Source organism: Bombus pascuorum, chromosome 1 (assembly GCF_905332965.1).
Source record: "Bombus pascuorum chromosome 1, iyBomPasc1.1, whole genome shotgun sequence".
NCBI lineage: Eukaryota > Metazoa > Arthropoda > Insecta > Hymenoptera > Apidae > Bombus > Bombus pascuorum.
The window spans coordinates 14,784,908-14,808,346 of NC_083488.1; the positions used below are offsets into that span (position 1 = coordinate 14,784,908).

At 34.7% G+C, this 23,439-nt stretch overlaps 1 protein-coding gene across 1 annotated transcript in view; it reads left to right on the plus strand.

Annotated features, from left to right (window-relative positions):
- Positions 1-22,385, plus strand: part of LOC132905681 (uncharacterized) — a 57,058-nt gene extending 34,673 nt beyond the window's left edge. The window contains exon 6 of the mRNA XM_060957247.1: positions 22,283-22,385. Coding sequence (XP_060813230.1) covers positions 22,283-22,287 — 5 coding nt within the window. The 3' untranslated portion in view covers positions 22,288-22,385. The remainder of the gene's footprint in view (positions 1-22,282) is intronic.
- Positions 22,386-23,439: the final 1,054 nt, after the last annotated feature.

Here is a 23,439-nt window from a genome sequence, read left to right on the forward strand (position 1 = left end):
CCATTAAACATATTCTTTTCTTGTCATTGCTTTCTTGTCGACATGCATAACCAAAGATGAACATTGTGATCGATTATTTAACGTTTTTACATTCCTAGTTGTAGTATCATGTATGTACTCGTCATAAAAAATTAATTTATGTACTAATAATAAGTAAGAACGAAGAATTACCTATATATTTCATATACATATCGTATATATGTATGTATAAAAAAAATATTATAAGTTGAATAGGTATGGTACATACGAGCTTTGTACGTGTGCATGTGAATATTTTGTTTTTACATATCTTACATATTTATATATAAAACAAAAATTATATACGTATGTACAGTAGCGGACAAAAGTTTAAGACGATGATTTGTAAACCGGATTACAAACATCTTATACGCATATTGTTCTTCTATTCGGTTTGTCTCTTTGGAATAACGTAGCTGTATGTTTGACCTTCGTAACCTCAGACAGTCAGTTGTTAAATACAAACAATGTAGGAGTTACAACAGTTAGTTACCGCCTAGCACTTGGAAACAGTGGACATTAGTTTAAGACGATCTGTGTAAAACGTGAGTACGAGTACAGTTTTTGAACATTTTGATTCTGGAATGTCAAAATCATTGTTTAGTGTACCTTTTATTGCTTAAAATTCATTTAGGTAGGAACAGACTATGGGTAAATCAAAGAATTTACTTGAAAACGAAAGGGAACAAATCGTAAGGCTGCGAAAGCAAAGTAAAACCTTCACCGAAATAGCAAATATAGTGAACAGGTCAGAAACAGCTTGTAAACAAGCTTGGTATAAATGTTTAAAGACAGGCATGTATTGCGATCAACCGAAAAACGGAAGACCACGGAAAACAACACCGAAAATGGATCGCCGGATTCATCGATTGAGCGAAAAGGATCGTTTTCGTAGTGCAAATAATATTGCTGCGGAGATAAACTATGAAAACGATACACAAATTAGTGCTAGAACTGTTAGGAGAAGATTAGAAGACTTTAACTTAAGAGGACGAAAACCCCAAAAGAAACCACTGCTGAGTTCTAGGAATCGAAAAAGACGACTTGCATTTGCTAAAGCTCATAAGCATTGGACAAGTGAAGATTGGCAAAAGGTATTGTTTTCTGACGAATCGAAATTCAATCGCGTCTGTTCTGACGGGATACGGTACGTTAGACGTCGAATTGGCGAAAGTTTGAAAACACAGTGCGTTTTAAAAACTCTTAAACATGGTGGTGGCAACGTTATGGTGTGGGCGTGTTTTTCTCGAAGCGGCCCTGGTCCGATATGTCGTATCAATGGAATTATGGACCGTTTTCAATACAAGGACATACTCAAGAACACAATGTTACCTTTTGCACGCAACAATATGAGTGATGATTTTATTTTTCAAAATGATAATGATCCGAAGCACACGGCTCGGGTTGTGAAACAGTTTTTTCAAGAAGAAAATATCACCGTGCTGCCGTGGCCGTCGCAATCACCAGACATTAACCCAATCGAGAATTTGTGAAGCATCATAAAAAAGACAGTACAAGGTTATAAACCGAAAAATTTAAATGAACTTTACTCTACGATTGAAACAGCCTGGAATAATATTACGGTAGATTAATATAAAAAATTAATAGATTCTATGGCAAGAAAATGTACCGAAGCGATAAGAAATAACGAATATCGGACAAAATATTGAATTTAAACAAAAATTGTGTATATTTTTTAACCAAAAATTAATATTTTTTGTATAGTCTTAAACTTTTGACCGACGAAATATTATACAGATTTCGTTCCTTTTTTATAACTTAGCTATTGAGCAAAATATCAAAATGAAATTTTTTTTCTAAGTGTACAAACAAATGTACAATTAGTTAATACCAAAAGTAGAACACCGTATTTATATTTTTTATGGAAAGTAAATCAATTATTTATTTCTTCCATTTCGTCTTAAACTTTTGTCCGCTACTGTACTTATGTATGTTTGATAGCAGACGTTAAGTATGTATACCGGTATGGAAACTGGCATCCTATTTACAAATCAGAAATTAAGACTGTTGTACCTTGTTATCAGTATAATGATATATAATTGGTCGTATTTGACTATGATATTCGTTTATTCTGCTATTAATGTTTTCTTCATTTAATCGCTTGTTCCTCGCGCTTTTTGATGAAATTCATGAATAGAAATCATTAATGTAAAGCTAGTTACATACGTTTAGTTAAAACGTGCAATAAAACTACGATATACATTATACCTCTATGTATAGTACATTATACACTAATCATATACATTGTAAGAACCATTATATGTGTATGACATACATTCTATTACTATGCAATATTATTAGTATAAATTATACATACATTTATGTTACCTGAAAAAGTTTAGTACAGGTCAAAGCTGTACACTTTGTCGATCTACATATCATGTATAGATACATATGTACATAGAGTACAATTATTTTCTCAATTCTAATACAACTTCTATAAAAGATGAATATTATGTATATTTAATCAAATTGGTATCTTCTCCCTTTTTTTCTTTCTTTTTTTACTTTAAATAGAGACATATCAGTAGATATACGAGATCATGATCTATTATTATTGAAACTTTTTATTTGTTATTTAAAATAACTAAAATCTTAGACAATCTTTTATATAGAATAAATAAATAATAGTAATAATTAATAAATGATTTATTTGTTATTAAAACGGCTAAATGCAAACGAACTAAATTAATTATATTATCATAATTGCCTAATCATATCGAAGCAAAAGAATGCGAATTTCTGATACTTATTTTAATCCCACTTTGTCGGACTTCCCGCATAGTTATATTGCACGTTATAATTAACCGTGTATAGATAACTTGATAACATACGTGCACACGTAGGATGGTCCCTTAAGAACAAAACTTGTTCGTTGCGCGACGCGTCCCATTGCGCTAATCCCATAGCATGTCCTATTTTTAACGAAAGAGGGGAAAACACGAAAGAAAGAAAGGAAACGTTTTATTTTATCACAGGCGAAGGTTTAGCTATTTTGTTAGCACGACAAATAGTCTATAAATGGCCATCCTGTACAAGAACAGAAAAACAACATGTGTAATTATAGAATCTCCTTGCCTACGCACCGTGTTCTGCACGTCGTGTCGATCAATAAAGTTGTGTATACGACGGCTTTCCGGGACATGCCACGTGTGCACGATTCTAAAACGCTTCCGTTCCCCTTTTTCTTCTCTTCTTTTTTTCAGTTTAACGCGTTCTGTGAAAAAGAAGAACGAGAAGAGGGAGTGAAAGTGACAGATAGATACAGATAAAACGAGAGAGAAAAAAGAAAGAGGGAACAAGTGCTGCGAGTGGGGAGGGGGGGGGGGGGGGACGGTTACATTCATAATGGTAAGAGTTCTTTAGCAAGTGATAGGTACTTTCGACGTATCGGGCAACATATCGTAGCGTTATAATTATACATAAAGAGTTAATCTTTCCGAGCCTCGCGGCTACTTGATTGCCCCTGATCTCAAGAGGCGCGCGAATAGCTACTAGCTACGGCACCGTGCCGATACAATGCAATGGAGACGCTGACGAACGCGAAACAGCTCTGCCCATTATACAGACTGATTATGAGTCAACCGAAACGGAATTTAACATGAATAATGAAGACCACTTTCAGAGTTGGTTGGACAATGCGTACGATATGATTTAAACGTAAAATTATATACGTAAAGATTTGAATAGTCTCTGCTTTAAATTTATAGCTTTTTAGGAGAGTAAAATTTTTACATCTATGATATCTATGAGATCTAAGTTTATATTAATAATTTATAAAATTATGCGTCTATTTGCAGGGAATTTATAATGTTATATTAAATTAAACAGATTTAAATATTACTTGCAATATAAAATGTCTCACCTATTAAAAAAGTAACACGAAAGATTTGAAACAGATCAAGATTAGTTAGTTAGAATTTGTTCAAACGAATATGTGTAAAACAACACATATAATATACACTATGTAAATATTGATTCTAAGCATTCGGAAACTTTGGTTAATTTATAGTAAAACTTCTTGAATTTGACCAATATATACAAATTGACGATGAATCAGTAAATAATTTCAATAAATAACAGATATAGCAATAATATATATACACACACACACACACACACACACACACACACACAATATTCACTATTTAAATATCATTACTTGGATTAATCTCGAAAATTTTTCTATTCGAAAAATCTGGAAGAACTTTCTTGATCTAACTTATAATTTACAGAAATCCAAGAATCTAAAGATAAAAAGCTTGCCAAGTAAAGAGTAATTTTACAATTACGCAAGTTAATTTTATCATTACGCACTATATGTTAAAAATTAATTTAATCACGTCGCAATATTTTATTATACGTAAATATGATGATTACGGAGAAAATGTAAAATTATAGTACAATTTATGCGTAATTGCGTAATGAAAATATGTTTCGTTAAACCAAACAAGTGTCTGCATACTTTTAAGCCGCAGTTTTTATTGAAGATAATAATGGTACTTATTTTTAAAATGACTCAGCAGTATAATTCAAATAATGCTTTTATGTCATTAACTTATTAGTTACATTTTGTACAAAATTGATTAAACTCAAGGTATTAATTATTTACTTCGTACTTGTATAGACGTAAGTGTTTATTATTCGATGTCATATTACTTAGGAACGTGAACGAATTAATATCCATAACAAACAATTCACACGAATCGTATATCTTCGAGTGCTCTATAGCCAAAATATATAGTATTACATGTTAAAACAAAACTTTGTTTTTAACCTGGATGTAGTTATAACATTAGATTTGATCATCTTACAAAGAAGGTTTCTATCGATATTACGATATTATATTAGTTCCTAAACGATTGTTTTGAAAATTCGTAGCTTTTTTTCGTCAGTCAATGTATTCTATTATATTTTATATATTTGGCAACAATCGTTTATTGTGCACTTTTATAAAAAGCTGCTTAATAAAGATTATTACAATTTGGATATAAAATAAGGTTAACGATTGAGGGAAAAATCTGGCATTGGTCAATAAAAAGTGTCATTTAAAAAAATGAAACATTTTCTCAGGCTATATATAGGCATATATAAGTAGTACCCCGAAATTCTTAAATTTTGTCATGAATTTTCCGAACAACCCGATAGAATAGAACGTCTCCGTGGATATATAACTAAAGATTTTGTATTGTGCACTTCAGCTTTTCAGAAACTAAATCAATCATACTTTTTATTAATTTCTTAATTTATCACTCTGAAAGCCGCAAAATGGAAGACAAAAAACGGTTGACAATGAATAGCGAACAAAAACGAAGAAACCGGCAAATTCAGGCCGATAGAATATCGTTGACAAACGATAAAAATGTTGTTGCTATTCACATTGATGTCTTCTTTCCAAGCGCTGATTGTAACCATGAACGAGATTCCATCGAGCAATGATAAAGCGTTGATCAGTCCGGCGAGAAAAGTAGCCGTGAGGATAGTCGGCGGAGAAATCACGAGCATAAGAAATTATCCGTTTCTCGTAGGTGAAATGCGCCCGTGAAGATTCCTAAATATTATCTAAAACTGCGGATACGCGAGTCATGCTCTAATCGTCTCCAAAATACAAAAATAGGAAAGATACAGATAGAAAATGGCGCCAATAAAATATCTATTTATGAAATCTTTTCATGTCTCGATAACATGGTAAGAATTATTATTCCTCGCGATTTTATTAAAATTCGTAGAGAATAGTAGAAAATAAGTACGTATTTAAACTGTTTCCTATTAACGGAATTGATCAAGGTAAAAGTAGGAGGGAGAATATACTAATGGTGATCTGAAAAAGGGAGTTAAATAATAATTTAGGGGCGTATAGTGTCTATATAAAAGTCAGAAAATCAGTATGAAAGTAAGAAGTATTTTATCGATATAGGTACAAATTAATCTTGGAACAATCTTATCCGTGAAGATTGACAAGAAGAATACTTAATCAGAGTTACAATTTGTATAAATAAGGAGAAAGTGTTTTATTAACTTACATATGTACATAATAGGTGCCCCTGACCAAATTAATCCTGTAAACGAGAACAAAATTCGATATAAATTTATAATTTCCAGAATAGTCCCAATACTATTCTAAAATATACATAATCTTCGGCCAAGTTGAAGATATACTTGTAGAGAAATACTTATTATATTAAATAGAAAACTAGAATAAAATCTGCCTTGAAACGAACACTGATGAGATTAGTCGATAAAGAATATTTCAAAATGTTCAGAGTTTAGAGTTTCTTCCTACGAATTAAATGTACCAATTCTCGTCGAAACAATCTTCATCCATAACCGGATCTAATATCTCTTTCAAGATTAATTTGCAAACCTATGTACAATTATATTACTAAGTATTGCAGATACTTATGCAAATACATATTTTTATGAATATAATTAAAGAGGTAGAATCTATGTGCAGAGTTGTTTTATTTACTAAATATTATAATTTTATATATATTTACGCGTCATGTGCATTCTACGTATTTTTGTATCTTCACATTTTCTATGAATGCATAAAAGTTTGCAATTTATTAATAATAGTGTTCTTCTCACTTTAATAGATAATATACGCACCTAAATTATTTATTATATCTCTCATTTTCATTCGTCTCTGTAGCAAACATTTCTTCGATTAGTTCTGAAAGTCTTAGGTTGTTCGAAAATTGATAGCGAGATGCATAAAAAAAGTAATCAAAAAAAAGTAATTAGCATTTTGTTGAATGTTTATTTACTATTCTGTTTTATATGATATTTTACTATCTACTGAGTGGCCTCGATTATTTTTCAAGAAGGCTTTTCGTTCTTTCGATAATGAATTCTTTCAAGTTACGACGTATTGAAAATTTTTATGAAAACTAAAATAAATGTTTCAGGTTCAATAATATAATAAAATAAACGTTCAGGTATCCAATATTCCACCGAATTAGCTTATTTTCTAGCTGAGGTTCGATGCTTTTTACTATAACCTGTTCTTGTTAAAAAACGATTTCTAATTGACTATATTTTCTAAATGTTTCTCTTTAACTACTACATTTAATGATCGGTTAAGAGCAGTATTTCTTTGAATTTATATTATATTATATAAATTGTTCGTGAAGTCGATAGCAAAATTTCAAAAAAGTTTCATGACAATCTGTTCTTATAGGATTATTATGGAATGTTATTTTATTAGGTTGCATGTATATCCGTCGTTTTATTTTCCCTTTATTCTAAATTTAGTTGCTCCAAGTAATATTTTTAGGTTTATAGAGAATTCAGTTTCTTGGAAATCAAGCAATTTTCTAAAGCCTAGAATATATGATAAGCGAATGGTGCTATATTTGGTGAATATACGTTTTCAACTAAAGTCTAATATATTTTGCCTCTTCTGGATCGATATATCGATGAATGCAGGATTTTTCTCTTTGATAAAGAATTTTATCAAATATATACATACTATATAACAGAGTATTAGTATCTATCTATTGGAAGGCTGACAATTTTATTGGTGTAAGTCAATCCATTGTCATTTTCCACAACATAGTGTTCTACATTTATTTTCCTAATATTTATTTCATTCTTTAAATGATATAAGTGTATTCAGGCAAAGAATAAAGACATAGCATCGTTAACTACGGAACTAATGGGACAATACTTGTAAGAGCTGATTAAATCGGAATTCCTAAAATCTTGACTTACATCGTGTTATGATATTGCGAACATTTCGAACAACCTAATAAAAGAATTGTGGATGTTTAATATTTATGCAAGTTCATACTTTTACGAATATAATTAAATGGGACATGAGTAAGAAATTGTTTTACCTGTTAAATATTCTAGAAAATATTCTATGCTTTGGATATTTTATATACTTTTGCATATTATATGCATTTAGTGAATTTTGCATCTTCAAATTTCTTATAAATGCATAAATGTACGTTAGGATAAGGAATTTCTTCGGAGACGATTAGAGTGTACATTGTAAGTATCCGGGTTCTATCGGTAAGAAGTACAGGTTCGCTGATGACGAAACCGAATTTTCAATGTCAATTTCTCATAGGTCTCGGTCCAACGGCGACACTTTAGTCATGTCTGCGGAGGTACTTATATAGCACCGAGATTCATTTTGTCCGCCGCTCATTGCATGGTCAGGTGCGTTCTAATTGTAAGACTGCGACACATACATATGTAGGTATGTATACAGTCTATGGCTCTTATCCCTAAAATGGTAGCAAAGTATCGCCAGTACTGGATATCTTAACCGACAGATTAATAAAAATATTCGATTAGTGAAATGTTGCAATATTTTTGACGATTCAACAAATTCTCACTGGTGCTTTGAAAAGTGAGTACATGATAAATGAATACACGCTATACATATATCGCTCATACACCGGGAATATTTATAAGTTTCTAAGGATAATTAGGGACTAATTTTCAGTCATTTAATTGGTCGTAGAAAGAATACCGGAGAAATTGCTGATAGTCAAGGCTAAGGACTTTTTCTAATCGTACTTCTTGAACTAATAATGAAAAAGAGATGAATTGGGAAATTTGTATATTGAATTGTAACATATGAAATGTCTTTTTGTCTAACTTTACTTTACGCTAAGATATTTAAAAGTATTTCATTAATGAAACCAAAAGAATTTTTCGTTAACGAATTACAATTATATACATATCTATAATATTATATTATTTAAAGAGTTTAGATTTATTTTGTAGATTTCAGAATATTATTCTTTACAATTTGTTAGTGAGTACCCATAACAACTTGTACGCTATTAGTGCTCTCTTTAATTAAAACATTCTATCTAGAATGTTTTTCAGTTTTCAAGTATATTTAAATAATTCAAGTCTCTATGTTTCTTCCTTTTTAATACTGAAAAATAGTCAATTAATATTGCTTGTTTCTATCACGATAAAAGAAAAACATAATATTATCAAAAACGCTTGTATATTTTTAAGTGTAAATATATATGTACATAATTGTAAAAAACAAAAGATCTGATATATTCATATTTTTCTGGTGTATAGTTGCACTATTTAGATGTATCTACAAGTTGATGCGAAACAATTATTTAAATATTTGGAACTGAATGAAGAAAGCAAAGAAAATGATAAAACTTCCGTTTTGTTGGATGTTTCAAAATAGTAAATTTTAACTACTGGAAACAGATTATTTGTTATTATTTATATTGTTACGATATATACATTTATATTTTAAATAATATTCATATGTTATTATATTGTTATTATATATAGTATATTATATATATATATATATTGTTATTATTTATATGACGAAAAAAATTACTGCAGAAAACTTTAACTTCAAAATCATTTCAACAACGGATACTATGAAATATATGTTCTACCATTGTAATAAATGGCAAGAACATTAATTAATAATAATCGCCTTTAAATTTATAAATTACTCTTTATATAGAGAAACACTATAAAAAATAGACTTTATTCGTAAAATATAAATTATACATCTACGGCATGCGTATATTACAATCCAATATACCTAAACCACGTAAGCAGTAGTTCCAACCTTATGTATCCAGTAATTAATCTAAGTAACGCTATCTTGCTTTTTAACATATAAAATCGACTTCTACGTATTATGATCTTCGTATTAATGAAATTCCGTTTATGAAAACACACTCGATTGTAAAACACCTAGTTTCTTTCATATTCTTTGATCACGCAATGTTACATTGTGCATCTCGTATATGTACAATGTACTTGTGTAGATACGTAAACGTAAAGTTGGTCTGTTGAAAGCCATAGAAACGAGAACGTAGAATCGATTTCCTTTCAGAGCTCGACGTACCGACAATTTTACAAAGATTAGTTATAACAGTTTATCGAAACCAAAGGCATGATAAATGCTGTCAATAGTTATTTTTTTATTAAAACCGTAGATAGATGAAACATGAGTGGAAGAAGAGGATTTATTATAATATCTCTCGCGTATCTTTATGCTACCATTTTACGGTCATAGAGCGTTCTTCGCTCGTAGCGCTTTCATTGCTATTATAGATACGTATGCTGCTTTTAAGATCTCCAAATGTAACAGATACGACACGTTAATTTTAAGGATATCAGAGATCTTCTATAGCTCGTTTAAAATTAACTGATTCAAGGCTATTTATAACTTAATCGTGTCTTTTATATCTGATCAAGTATCAGATGAAAAGAATGAGTTAAAGATCTATAGAAAATCTATGGAAAATCTATGAATGAAAGATTTTATCGTTTTAGTTTTATCATTATATGTATATGTATGTTTGGATGGATTATTATGGATAATTGAAGGATTTGTAGCAATAAGGGACAGCTTCAATATTGAAATATTTAGTGGAAGATAAAGGCCTATTCTGCCTATTCTACCTATTCTATAGGTTTCGTACTGAAAAAATGAAGAAGTTCATTATCGGAAATAATTGAATATGAATTTTTAGCGCCTTTATATCGCATTATCGAAATTATCCTTTTGTTCGACTTTAGAATTAAGTATGTACTTTTTTCACTCTTATAATTATTTCAAAATTATTGATTGTTATATCCAATATAATATTAGGTATGTATTTGGTTCTTTACAAAATTTCATAATCTACGATTTATTTCTCAAAAATAAACATCGTAAGAGTTTGTTCCTTTCCTAGTATCGGTTATAGTATCTAGCTATAGGTGACCAGAGTAGTTGAATGTAGATTTCAGTTACGTTACTTAATTTCAGGCTGTTTAATTATGAATTTCGATTATTACTTTGTTGTTTTTCGTTTACTTCTATACTTTTGCAATTTACTGCAGTTTCTGCTTATTAGTATTAATCATTAATTATTAATATTTGAAAACTACAAACGTTCTTTGTTTTATTGCATATAAATCAGCAATACCGTTAAAGTTAATCCGTTGAAGTCTAACGTTGCATATATATACAATATACATATATTCGTATTATAGATATGTTTGGAAAGAAATGAAATACATAATTAAATCAAAAGATAAATCACAGTATATAAATGATAACATCTATGACGGGACAAATAGCATTGATCAGCCAATTGAACTAGCTGTAGCAAAGTCAATTTTACCATTAAATCGATGTTTTGTTAACCTTTGCGACTGCGTTGCGAATCGCTGCGATTGTTAACCTTTAGATCGCTACATGTACAATCTAATCTAGGTAGAATGTCTATGTTTTGGATGAGTCTATAGCAGAAGCATTGTTGAAAATCCAATTTGAACAGAAAATCGATAAAATTGCACATACGAATCAAATAATTAATTACTCGACCATCAAACTGTTAACTGAGTTAGATTACCTTCGATTAAGAAATATTTCTTTTTCATTGAAAAGCCACTTTACAATTTAATAAGTACTTGTACAAAAATTTAATACAATCAGTTCCTGATGAAAATACACATATGTATTATAGCTAATAAGAAACAGGAGCACTTTAAAATACGTATCGATTCAGCAGTGAAATAAAAAATTCGTAAGTTATGAATTAATGTTAACCCTTAAAGGTTATTATGTGAATATCACTTAATATTACTTTCCTGTAATAATTGTTAACTTCCACACTGCAAACGACTTTTCTACTATTCGTCTAATATCAAATAATAATAAAATATGTAATTGCATTCGTTTGACTTTATTGATTTGTAAAATGAAAAGTATGTACATACATACATATATATAATATATTGGTGTAAAATTTCACCTATGATAGTACAATATTAACGTGATTTCTTTCGATTACAGCTTTTAAGGGTTAAATTGCAAATAATTCAACTAACGGATTGATAATTAATAACCAAAGATTTCAAGTTCCACACAAAATTTACTTTTTCATTGTACTATTTTACACCGATCAGCATACGTAGTAGTGTATACCAACGACAGTAGCGACCATAGCAGTGAAAGGGTTAGCGGCGTTATATAGATCTTATTAACGTTTAACAACCCAAACTTAGAACAAAAAAAACAAAAAAAGACAAAAATCGCAAAAACAAGAAAGAAAAGAAACGGAAACTGACAATGTAAGTGCACTAATCATTCGTCACTATCTTTGTAACCGACTCATCAATTTTCCATCAAATTTCGAAAAGCGTTTATTATCTTTCCGTGTGAAATCAGCTTTCTCTCCACTTTGGAAACAAGGAATCAGTGGCCGCCCGTGATGATCCTACAAAATTACTTGATCTATTGTTATTGTTCTACGCGAAAGTTCTTATGTGTGCGTTAGGTAGAAAAGAAAGGAAAAGATGTAATGCAATGAAAAGAGCGAACAATGTAAGAATATGATGTGTAACTTAGAATTGATTCGATTAAATCATTCGTATAGACCGACGTTCGACGGCAATTGGATAGCTGAAAGTCCACGTCGATTTTACGCGATCGCCGGAGCCACTTATGTGTACTTTCCAAGCTGGAGTTCCATACAGATGGAATTGATAGACAGAATATTACCGCACACGAACTTTAGATTCTCGAACATGCATCACGATATTGGATTGTTCAGGGTGATTATTATGTGTATATATAAACTCTGTGTGAAAACAAATAAAATAAATGAAAGAAATGGAAAAAAAAGAGAGAAAAAAGAAGAGAGGTTGAAGTTAATATGAAATATCCTGAACCAACTATATGTATATACATACATACATTCGTATATATGTATATATCTATGTAATTACATATGTATTTACACTCTAAATATATATTTATAGATAAATATATATATAGATATAGCCGATGACTATTTTTCGTTTCCTTTCATGTTCAACTCTGAGAATATTTTGATTGAAATTGAATAAAGAATATATACAGGTGTAAAGAAATATTTGATCTTGGTTACTGTAAATGCGTTCTGTACTTTTGGATCGATGGAGATTCAAGATGAAGATTGTTAAAAAAGTTGACTGCAAGATTGACCTCGAGCATGGTTTCCAAATTTTTTTTATCGCGCCATATAGTACTCATTGCGAGGAAAGAAAGTCTAAAAGGAATCATGGATTGCAAATGAACTGTTCTCGTGTAAAGTGGTAAAAGGACGTTATTATTACCAAAACCGATTTTAATTACGTAAAAGTAAAGTACGTTTTCAGTAAAGTATGTTATCATATGTCTGTTTGCTAACTTACTTGATATTGCAATCAAGAGAAAATCAAAATGTTTTGAAGCGTTTCATACTCTTTGTTATGTCCGGTAACTCTATACAAACCAGGCCCCACGCCGCAGGCAAGATGGCAGTCAGATTTTTTCTTTTTATTTGCATTTAATTTACAATCAATTCTCGTAAAGAATTTTAAGTTAATTTATCTGGCGTGGTACTATGACATGATTAATAAGTGTTTACAGTATGTTTGATTCTGCTTGAATCTAGTGCTTAGGTCTAAGGTGTAATGTCTTTTTAGCCTGCGGATCTGTTCCGACGTGTCGAGTAGCTGAGTAATTAGAGGGTTTTGGTGGTTGTTAACTCTTGTGCTATGTCTATTGCTGAATTTGAATATTCTTCTTTGACTGTGGGTATCTTGAGGTCATGATGCATTGTTTCGTTGGAGACGTACCAAGGTGCATCTATTAGGAATCTTAATATGGCCTTGTATATAATTTTACTTTGCGTGTTTAAGCGTGATGAGCCAGTAGAATTTTTTAAATTTTGCTTTGAGTTATTTGGATTTATCTAAGATATGTTGTTTCCATGTCAATCTTCTGTCCAGAATCATGCCCAGATATCTGACTGACTCTTTATCTGGAATAGGTATATTGTTTATTGTCACCTGTGGGCAAGTTTGTTTTCGTAGCGTGAAAGTTATTTGACTGGATTTGCTTTTATTGACTTTGAAGCGCTATTTGTGGAACCACTCTTCCATAGAGTCGAGACCTCGCTGGAGAGTAGAGGAGGCAATTTTCGAGTCTGAGTGCGAGGTTAATAAGGCTGTATTGCCAGCAAATGTCGCTGTGGTTATCTCTTTCGAAGTTGATAAATCTGCAGTGTAGATATTGAACAGCAGGGGTCCGAGGACACTGCCTTAGGGTATGCCAGCTTCTATTGGAAATGTTGAGGTTATAGCGTCTAAGTGTTTTACCATGAATTGTCTATTGATTAGGTAGGATTTTAGGATCGGAGGGGACGGTCTACGGCCGATGCCATCGGCCGTGTCCGCGCCCTCGTCGACGGGGCCGTGCGGCGGGGTTACGTGGCGTTGACTGTGTCGTTAGACGTGGTCAACGCCTTCAACAGCATCCTCTGGGGCGGGATAGGCCGGGCCCTCGAGTTCCATCGGGTGCCCACATACCTGCGGGGTGTGGTCCGGGCCTTCCTCCGGGACCGTAGCATCGTCTACACCGGGCGGGGCGGAAGGATGATGGGGAGGGCGGTGTGCCGTGGTGTCCCGCAGGGTTCGGTACTGGACCCGTCGCTGTGGAACATCGCGTACGACACGGTACTTCGGGCTCCGATGCCTCCGGACTCGGCACTGACGTGCTACGCCGACTACACGTTGGTGCTGGTATGGGGATCGACATGGGGCAGGACCGTCCGTCTGGCGGAACTGGCGGTGGCCTGCGCGGTCACCGCGATCAAAGGGTTGGGACTGGAGGTATCCCCCGAGAAGTCCGAGGCGATGTGGTTTTGCCGGAGGGCCGATTACGGGACGCCTCTGGCGGACTATCGCCTGAGGTTGGCGGGGGCAGAGATCGGGGTCGGGACCAGTATGAGATACTTGGGCCTGACTCTCGACAGTCACTGGACATTCGGCGCTCACTTCGAGCGTCTAATACCGTCGGTCGAGGCGACGGCGAACGCCTTAGGACATTTGCTGCCTCAGTTAGGCGGGCCCGGTGTCAGAGTGCGTAGGCTGTACGCCGGCGTGGTGCGAGCAAAGCTCCTCTACGGAGCTCCGATCTGGGCAGAGGACCTGAGGGCCAGCAGCCGCAGTCTCCGAGCGATCAGGAGACTGCACAGGTCGGTGGCCATCAGAATAACGAGGGGTTTTCGCACCATTTCGGCGGTGCTCGCCGGGCTTACCCCGTTGGAGCTGCAGGCCCTGAGGTGTCGCGAGATTTATCTCCGCACTCGGGGTCTGCTGGGCGGAGTTGGAGCGACGGACGCGAACGCGGAGGCGCGGGCTCGGCGGGAGCTACTCGACAGATGGCGCGCCGGCCTCGACACAAGAACGGGCGCGCCGGGGCTGAGGGTCCTCGGGGCCGTTCTCCCAAACTGGGACGTTTGGTTGGACGGAGGCGCACCTCCCCTGACCTACAGGGTGACGCAGGTGCTCACGGGACAAGGATGTTTCGACGAGTATTTACGCCGAATCGGGAAGGAGGAGACCACGCGTTGCCATCACTGCGACGCAAGTGTGAACTCGGCGCAGCACACGCTGGAACATTGACCGGCGTGGGCAGCGCCGCGACACTCTCTCATCGGGGAAATAGGGTTCGACCTCTCGCCGCCGGCGATTTTTGAAGCGCTGATGACGAGCGAGAGGAGCAGGAAGGCCGTAGGCTCCTTCTGCGAGCTTGTTATGCTGCGGAAGGAGGCGGCGGAGCGGGAGAAGGAGCGGGCCTCCCATTCCGAGAGGATTGGCCGACGAGGGCGCGGAGGTGCCCGTGGACGCGCCTATATGAGGCGTGTGAGAGCCGCAGCGACCTCCGAAGGGGAATGAAGTTAGGTGCTGGACCTTCCAGCACCCGAGAGCCACCAAGCAGTCCGGTTGGTGATCCGGACGGCCCGTGGGAGAGTGCGAGACGTAATATGGACAGAATGTTGTACGCGGGAAGCCCGGTGTGTGGCCACAGCGGTTCCTGGGCACCCTTCGATCGCAATAGGGACGGTCATCGTGGAGGTTTTAGTCGGTTGGAGTCCGACACTACCACGCCGCTCTTCCCCCTCGAAGCGGCGGGCGTCCGTGCGGATTTCCTCCACGAAAAAAAAAGAAAAAATAAAAAAGATAGGATTTTAGGATGGAGTAGTAGGTGTGTGGTAGGATTTTCTTTAGTTTGAACAAAAGTCCTTCATGCCATACTTTGTTGAACGCTTGTTGAATGTCTAGAAATGTCTTTTCTTTTCTGAGTCTTATTTGTTCTATCGTAGAATGTTGCTTCGGAAAGCCGAATTGATGATCCGGCATTGTTTTCAACTCCTCTAAGAGTGGAAGAAGTCGTTTCGTTAGCATCTTCTCAAATAGTTTAGACAAAGTGGGTAGAAGACTAATTGGACTATAAGAGCTAGTTTCGTGTATAAGAGTAATTAATGATATTTTCCAAGACTTAGGATAGTATTCAAGGCGAAGAATTGCATTAAAAGTAGAGGTAATGAGAGCAATCCCTTTTATGGGAAGATCCTTGATAGCTTTGTTACTTATCTGATCATGTCCTAAAGCTTTCCACGGGTTTAGACGACGGATTAATTCTATAACTTCCAGTGATGAGAAAGGTTCAATAGGAGGAGACTTCTGGAAGGGAGAGTGCAAGTATTCCGTTATTTCAGCGGCAATAGTGGAGGAATACGGTTTGAAGACATTAGTAACTTGGAAACAAGTTGGCTTTTTGTATAGGGCTACGCGCCCATCCACCTTGCGGACAGCGAATTGGAGGGATTATTTGCGGAGGACGAGTGAGTTTCCTGGATGCCTTCCATAGTGAGTAGTTTGAGTCAGCTGTGGGAAACAAATTAACAAGATATTTTTGAAAACAGTCATTTTTGTAATTTTTAAGGATTTTGGTTAGTTTTCTTGTTACGTTATTTAGCTTACGCTTGTCTTCAAGCGTTGTATGACTTTGCCATACTCTTCTAAGTCTAAGTTTTTCTGCGATTTTTATTATTATGTAATGGGGGTATTTATGTCTATTGACAAAACATATAGTAGAGGTGGAAGAACGGATCGCGTTTATTATGCTGGTGTTTAAATATTCCGTGGTTGCTTCTATATCTTCGTTTGTTTTTGGAGATATTGAGGCTGATGTTCGGTGATTGAATACTTCTCTAAAGAGCTGCCAGTTTGTGAGTTGATTACGAATAAAGTCATTAAGTTGGTTTTCGATAATTTGAGTTAATTGTTGCTATGACGGGTGAATGATCTGAAGAAAGTTCCACAGAGGAATTGATTTGGATGTATCTTGGCGAGATGCTTTTAGTTATAAAGAAGTCTAATAAGTCAGGTAGTTTGTTAATGTCAGTGGGTTCGTTTGTACTGAGGCAGTTAAGTCTGTTAACATCTATGGATTTCAAAAGATTTTTGCCCCTTACTGTGATAAGTCTGCTACCCCAATGCGTATGTTTAGCGTTATAGTCTCCTCCAGCTATGAATCTATTGCCCAGGTGGGATTTATCGAAATTGTCCGTAGAAATAGAATGTCTAGGGGGATAATATTCTGCTGATACGGTGATTGGACCATGCCTGTCTACTATCGCTACGTTTGTGGCTTGGAGGTAGTCCTTCTGGAATGATGGAAGCTCATGGTATTTTATGCTGGTCTTGATGATAATTCCGGTGCCGCCGTGGGCCTTTCCACTGGGATGTTAGGTATGGTAAAAGTTATAACCATTTATTTTCAGATAAATTTTATCGGTGAAATGAGTTCCAGATATGAGCATTATGTCGATTTGTTATTGTTTTAGGAAGAGTTGTAGTTCGTATTTATGCTGAGCTAGACTGTTAGCATTCCAAAGAGCTACGCGTATTGGTTTTATTCTACGTCGGAGTTAATTTGTCCATGATAATTGTAAGTAATGATAGCAAGTTACTAGGGTTTGGGATACTTATTTTTATACAAGGTCTTGTAGGGTTTGCAACTTTTATAGTTCGCAGGATGCTCTCCTTGGCAGAAGATTCACTTCGCAGGGATTTCTGAAAGATTTAATGCACTGATCTGTAGGGTGAATTGAACCTGCACATTTAACGCAGCGGTGGTAGTGGTTGTAATATTTTTGCGTGTGACCATACCTGTGGCACCTTTTGCATTGGATATAAAAGGTGGTTCAATTTTTACTACCGAGTTCATTAAACAATTGATATTATAGGCTTCCTTGTTATTTGGTTTTTGTTTAAGGTCGATAAAGAATAAAGGTAGTGGGTTTTTTGTGATTCTGTGTCTTATGTTGCTAATGTTGGTTATACTTCATAGCCATGATTTAAGGGTTCCAGTTTCAGTTCATCTAAATTAGCTGAGTGGTGGATGTTGCGTAGTACCACACGAAAAGGTATTTCTTGTTTCAGTTGGTATGTGTGGAAGTTTGCGTTCAGAGTTTTTAATAACTTTGTTATTTTTCTATAGGAATCTGGATTGGCCGGGAAGGTTTTAACCTGCTTGTGTTTAATTTTTAGTATGTAATCCTCTTTGTTAATATCTTTCTCTATGGACTTCATCTTTGTTTGAATGTCGATAACATCATCAATGAAGATTGGTGGGGGAGGAGGATTTTTTTGTGTGTGTTGAATTGTTGATGTTTCAACTATGTCCATAGAATTGTTTGTAGATTCTAATATTGCGAATCTGTTGTGAGTGGTAACGTGACTTGTTGACGGTTTGTTCTGACTAGTGTTTACATTTTTTTTTGACTGAATCAAGCTTACGTTTTTTGATGTTGTTAGTATGGTTTAAAAGATGGGATATATTATCCTTTTGCCACGGAGGAGGTAGAACGGCGCGGTTGTAGTTTTGTTCGTGAGGGCCTGATCGAATTACTAGGGCCATCTTCAAGCTAGTTAATTCAAATTGAAATAACTAGTCGAGAAGCTATGATTTGGATCAGAGATTAGAAGTGTTGGATTTTCCACGAGTAAGTTTATAAAACACTTGGCTTGTTTCTGTTTCAACTCACTTTCAACGGAGGGTCGTCACTTATTGTGAACCTCTCTGAGCACTAAACACACGTGTGCACGCTTCGGCAGTCGAAAAAGAACTGTTGGCACTTCCTTATGCGTACCCTCAATAGTCTTAAGGACCCACCACAAATCTTAGGATTTTTCTTGTTAAGGTCCTTCAGACCGAACTAATATCTTTTTATCTCAATTGTTTCTTAAATTTATTGTTTATTCCGGGAAGATACGGGAAATCTGGGTTTTCTCGCGTATGATACTTCCTTTTAGCAACTTTCTCTCGACGGCTGTTTGTACCCTTCTTCACCCATCAATCTGGTAGATTAACCAGTTAACACAGACATCTATTTCCCTCACTTTCCTAACGAAAACTTGCCCTTAATGAATCAGCTTATCTCGTGTCCTTAGACCCACCCATCACAACTTTTCCTCCGCAGCATCATCGTCATTAAAAGTTCAGTTGTTCTACATTTTTTGATCCGTCACCATCTATACTTACTCTGCGCAGTAACTTATCGTCTATCAATCGAGATCTTAATTATTTTCTATTAACTTACATCTATCTTGTCTACAAGTTATTGAAATAAACTGTAAATTGTAACCGATTCACTCAGTGTATACTCAATTCAACCAATTTTATTATCCTGACCGAAATAGCGGATCGATCATTTCGTGACGTCGATAGCATAATTGTAACGGGAATTTACGATTCTCATTGACGCGCTTCCTCGCGATTACGTCTCTCCGCGAACGATCGAACACCCTTGAAGAGTAAAATAAGATATAAGAATATTAAAAAATCCAAATCTGATGTAGTTCTCCAAGTATCTAATAACAATGCTTTTCGTATTATACCAGTACATTATTTTGGACTCTGGAGATATAGATAAACTGTTGCAGACTATAGCAGTGAAAAACAAGTATACATAAGTTGATTTTCCGCATTATAATTATTTTTCTTGTTTTGCTTTGTCCGATGCTTCGTTAATGTTCGTTCCCCAGTCTACACCTGGCTTTTGTTTCAAGCGTTCATATTTAGTGTCAATAATGGTACAAAGATATATAAATATCCGGCAAATGCTTCATGCAATAGATGAAGCATTTGGAAACTGTGCCAGAACACGCGTAGTACATATACTATACTGTGTGTATACATGTATAAAGTAGGGCTTACACGCTTTAAAAGATGGTAAAAGTTCCTGATTGGCCGGAATTACAATAATTAGACCAACGTTTTGGAGATAGAGTATCGGTATTGAACTCCGTTAATAATTATAGGAAAGTTAGTCGACCGCTTGTGCATTGGCGTACGGAAGAACAAGGCCTTGCACTTGCACGTTTATACTCAATAATGGGTTTACGTTGCACCGCTCATCGCGCCGGCATCTCACATATAGTGCGTTGTATAATTCACATTAATTTATAATTAATTTTAAGAAGATAAATAAGAAAAAAGACTACAGATATTCTGGAATAACGTCTGCACTGGTAGAAGAAACTATTGTCGCTGGATAGTCCGGGAATTACATCAAAATTGGACTTTTCTACATTCTCATATTATATTTTACTCGTCAGAACTACGAAACGCATCGAAACATTTGATTTTTGCATAATTGCAATATCAATATGCATCAGCAAACAAACAAATGATAATATCGATAACATGCTTTACTAAATATGTAAAACACACATAATTAAGATTGGTTTCAGCAATAATAACATTTTTTTATCATTTTCCATGAAGTCCATTTACAACCAATGGTTCCTTTCAGACTTTTGTTCCTCGCGATGAGTATTATACGACGCAATAAAAAAAAAAAAAAAAATCTTGAAGATCGTGCTCAAGATTAATTTTGCAATCAACTTTTTCGACAGAACTCCACCGATTCAAAGGTGTAGAATGTTATATGTATGTTATATGTATGTTATAATGTATACAAATTTTACACGCGGCTGGAAATTCTGTGAAAAGAATAAGAAGAAAGGAAAAAGAATCCAAGTCGAAATCTTCGACTGATTGTAGATTATTCGATCGATGACTGTTTCATTTTCATATATATCTTCAATAATAAAATTCTTTTATATAAATTAGTGTATATATACGTATGTAAATTATATGCAATAATAATTACATATAAGACAAATGAAACAAATTTAAGAGAAAAGAAAAAGGAATGAATGAAAAGAAGATCAGCCAAATTAGATCAATGGTTTCTTGTTCTATTTTCAAAATTCTCTTTTATATTTAACTTCAGTAAGCTCTCTGTAGTAGTTCATAAAATATATAAAAAATAGAGAATAAAGAAAGGAATAAAACAACACGAAAAAAGAAAAATGAAACAATATACAAAGAGATGAAATTCATGGAAATATCATTTTCATTCTATTATTGTGTTTATTTTTATATCCAGCTTCGGAACCCCTTTCATATTAACTCGTACGTGAAATACGTCACCCTTCCTCTTGCTTATGACGCAGATATTTTCCAAAGGTACACCGACCCCTGCACTGTGGCTGGCTGGGGACGACACATTCCTGGATCCAATGTACGTAGTTAATCGCATCTAATTATTTACTGTCATCTACAAAAATTGTTTTATTGATTGACAAGCGTAGAGACATTCTGTTTAAACTTGCACTGTACGAAGCGTGGAAAATCCACAAGTACTTGAAGCATGAATATCGAATAGAGTACATGAAAGAATACAGAGTAAATATAGATCGTATAGTGGGAATCTAAAAATGAATTTCATTAATCCTTTGAACAGAAAAAAATGAAGTCTACTTCCAATTTTATTTTCTTCTCTACATATGCTCTCATCCTATTTTGTGTTTTTTCTACTTAATTTGTTTATTGTATTGTATTTTATAATTCTTTCCTTCTTCCTATGTCTTCTTTTTTTGTTCATATTCCGAATTTCGTTTCTGATTATAGACTCTACGGTATAATTCTAACTCTAACTCGACAGTGAGTAACAAATCGACTAGAATAGAAGAACTTCTAACTTGTTTGTGGTAACACATTTCAATTTAGAAAGATGATTTTGATTTTGAAATTGAATTTAGAAACGTGATTTTAAATTTGAACTTGAATGCTTACAGGGAACGGGTTAATAAAAGATTTCATTACATTTATAAGGAATAACAAATATTCTAGTACAGCCAAATAATTTTATTTAGAGAGGATCTGGTACTTACCTTCGTAGTGTCCAATTACCTTTGATTCCAACGGAAAAATGTCCAGTTTCAGGAGTAGATAGTAAGTTGCATTTATGCGCAGGCGTATTACAAGGTGGACGAGATGCTTGTCAAGTTTGTAACAATTTAAATTCAAATTTATTTTATACCTAGGTATCCTTTTCGTAAAAGAAATATATTTCAGGGTGATAGTGGTGGTCCACTTTTATGCAATGGTACGCAAGTTGGAATAATTTCATGGGGAAAAGGTTGTGCTCGTCCTAATTGGCCAGGCGTATATTGTCGAGTAGACTTATATTTAAACTGGTTAAACGAAACTGTACAGAACAACACTGCGTTTCAAATATGTGTTCTTGATATTACAAACGTTCTCATTATAAAACTGATGATATTCTTTGTTTTGTAAAATAAACGGTATTTAAAATAAATTATATATGTATGTGCGAATAATTTATAAATCAAATGAAAGATGATAGGTCAAAAGAAAAATATTTTATTGTAGCAATAACATTTATATGTACTATATGAATGTGGTAAATAAATATTATCCTGCCATCGCTTCATCAGCATTAAATAAACCGAGATTCTAATTTATAACATTGTTAATTAATAGAATTTTATAATTGAATAAACTTTTCCTTTGAGAATCATTCCTTTTTTAATTTATTTCATATTTTTTGATACGTAATACTCGATGAATACAGACAAAATATAGCGGTTTGAAGTTTGGGAATCCATTCGCACTAACTCAAAAGTTATGTATTGTAAGCGTATTGTATAACTTTCATTAACGTGATAACCACTTAGACGGTGAATTTTGTTGTTTATTGCAACATCATAAAGTAGCAAAATATGACCTTATTATTAATATATAAATCGATTTGTCAAATAACATTTTTCATAAAGGTTTAAAGGAAATCTATACATATTGCCTACGGACACGACGATCTAAACAGGTCTAAACAGGACACTCGTATACCAATGTCAGGGAAAACTGCCCGAACATCGAGTCTTGACTAGTTATGAAAAATCAGCATAGAAGACAAAAAGTTCTTGTTTTGCGTATGCGTGACATGCTATGAATATTTCAGACTAGGCTACCTTATCCATCTTTGTCTGTCTCGCAAGAATGCGAATTTTGTTGACTTTTCATGTTGATTTTTCACGACTGAACACGAGTCAATTTTTGTACGGTTTTCCTAGCATGTATGGATACTTGTTTATATGATCGTGTCCACGATCGCACCATATTGGACGATTGGTTTTGAAACTCCCGCGGAGGGAAATGTTACGATAATGCGGTGACTTGTGTTTCTCCAATCCGCCACTAACGACGTTACT